Below are 2,207 nucleotides of genomic sequence, written 5' to 3' on the forward strand. Positions count from 1 at the left end.
CCATCCTCTCTTCATATATAAAACCCCACCTTCATCTTCTTCATTTCTACCTTCATCTTCTCTCTCTCTCTATACATATATAAGCAGAAAGGTCAACCATCCTCTCTTTCTTCATATATACAACCCCACCTTCATCTTCTTCATTTCTACCTTCTTCTTCTCTCTCTCTCTCTCTCTATATATATATATATATATACATATATATATCTAAGGTCACACACACAGACACAAACCATGGGGAATTCGATGGCTGCTTGTTGCATAACAAGTGAAGGATCATCCGTGGAGGTAATTTTCTGGGAAGGAAACAAAAGAATCTTAACAGGAAAACGATGGTTAGCCGGAGAGATCATGTTTGAGTTTCCAAATTGCATGGTGTGTGACGCAGGCTGCTTCTTCATTGGCCATCCCATCCCGGCGTTAGCCATTGATGACCAGCTCAAGCCTGGTCAGACCTACTTTGTTCTCCCACTCGACATGTTCTCTTCCAAGACCCTCGCAGCTTCTTCGATATCAGCCTTGGCCGCTTATACGCCTAACCGCAGTCCAGTTAACTTCAAAGAGTGTCTTTTTGAGTATATAAAGGGATCCAATGGGAGGGTTTTGATCAAGGTGACTCCTGAGTTTATGGCTAGAATTCTTACCAGAACAGATGGGAATGATGATCAAAAAAATCAAAGTACAAATGGGTTCTTGTGTAGTACCCCTGAGTTGAAAAAACAGTACGAACAGTTGGTTGGATCCAAAGATCAAAATTGGTCACCTAAGCTTGAGACCATTTCAGAGCATAACAAGATGAGGTCTTCTCCTTATAGATTTATAGGGTTAAGGTTGGAATCAAGAAAGCGAGAAGACGGTGCCTAATAATCAGTAAAAAATGATTATTGCAATTAATGTTTATTTATATCATCTTTTCTCACAATTATAGTTAAGCTAGTGGATTTACGCTCGAATTTTGGTGTAACGAAATTTGAATGATAACATGTATAAAGAAGAATAACCCATTAACTACTAATTAATATTATAAGCACACTCGCACAATGCACCGAGATATATCTTCATTTTAATGTTTCGTTTTATTTTTTGTCTCTGTTGATATAATACAATTTATGTGGTTTTGAGAAAAATAATGTTTTTACGATTTAGTGAAGTAATTAATTTTGGCTTAACAATAAAAATTTATAAAGATAATGATTCTATTAGAACTCAATGATTATCTTAATTATATTTTAATTTTTATATTTAAAATGAAATGTTTATCTTGTATTTGATTATGTTTATATGCAGTTAGTTATACGAATTCCAAAATGGAGCTTTAATAATATGTACAATTTACTTGTAATCTTAAATTTTAAGTAATATGCATTAATACACAGTACTTCATGCATAAAAAATGTTTTTAAGAGCTATTGTCAAATGTTTTATAATATAGTATAGATATTGTTATGTCAAAATAAAAACATTTTTTATGGATGATCTAATTAATCGGAATGAGAAAATTTGTTTAGTGTATAAAACAAACCAAATTACGTAGACGTAGTATATCTATCGTATACAAAAATAAAAGTTTCAGGGAAGGCTTTCTTCTAATATGTGTCATCATGCCATCATTGGATGTCCAAGCTATCGTCGTTCGCTAGACTGCATTTAATTTCTCGCATCTGAATCCAACAATTTCAGTATAGAGTTTGACGCTCATGTTATGTTCACAACATCCTTGATTATCATTGTGCAAGATTCACCTAAAATCAAACACTCTCCCTCGAGTATCTATTATGCTTGATGCAGAGATAGACCTAGGAATTTTTCCATACAGTTGTACTTTCTACGACGGTTACATCTTTTAAAACAATATAGTTACATCTTTCAAAAACCTAAATTATTATAGCTTACGACAACAGGACAATACAGTGGCACGTGCCACCGTAGCCACTTAACTGGGTTCGTCCTTGGCTTGATGAGGTTTGCTCTACCATTCTTATCGTATAAGGTTCAACTTTTATACCATTTTGTAAAGTTTGAAGTTTAAACCAATAACCTCCAAAACAACTTATATTAGGACCAAAATTATTGATAAGCCTTAAATCTATAACTTAGAACAAATTATCCCTTTTCATTTTCATCAATGCAAGACAACTAGTCACATTTTCCCTATTAAAATTGTAGTATGTTGATTTTATTAATATGAAAATTGATGGGTCATTTTG

At 33.3% G+C, this 2,207-nt stretch overlaps 1 protein-coding gene across 1 annotated transcript; it reads left to right on the forward strand.

Annotated features, from left to right (window-relative positions):
• Positions 1–234: 234 nt before the first annotated feature.
• Positions 235–864, forward strand: LOC112500642. Its single transcript, XM_025104209.1, has one exon. It carries the CDS (start codon positions 235–237, stop codon positions 862–864), a length of 630 nt encoding a protein of 209 aa, XP_024959977.1.
• Positions 865–2,207: the final 1,343 nt, after the last annotated feature.

Source organism: Cynara cardunculus (assembly GCF_001531365.2).
Source record: "Cynara cardunculus var. scolymus isolate 2C chromosome LG 1, CcrdV1, whole genome shotgun sequence".
Classification (NCBI taxonomy): domain Eukaryota; kingdom Viridiplantae; phylum Streptophyta; class Magnoliopsida; order Asterales; family Asteraceae; genus Cynara; species Cynara cardunculus.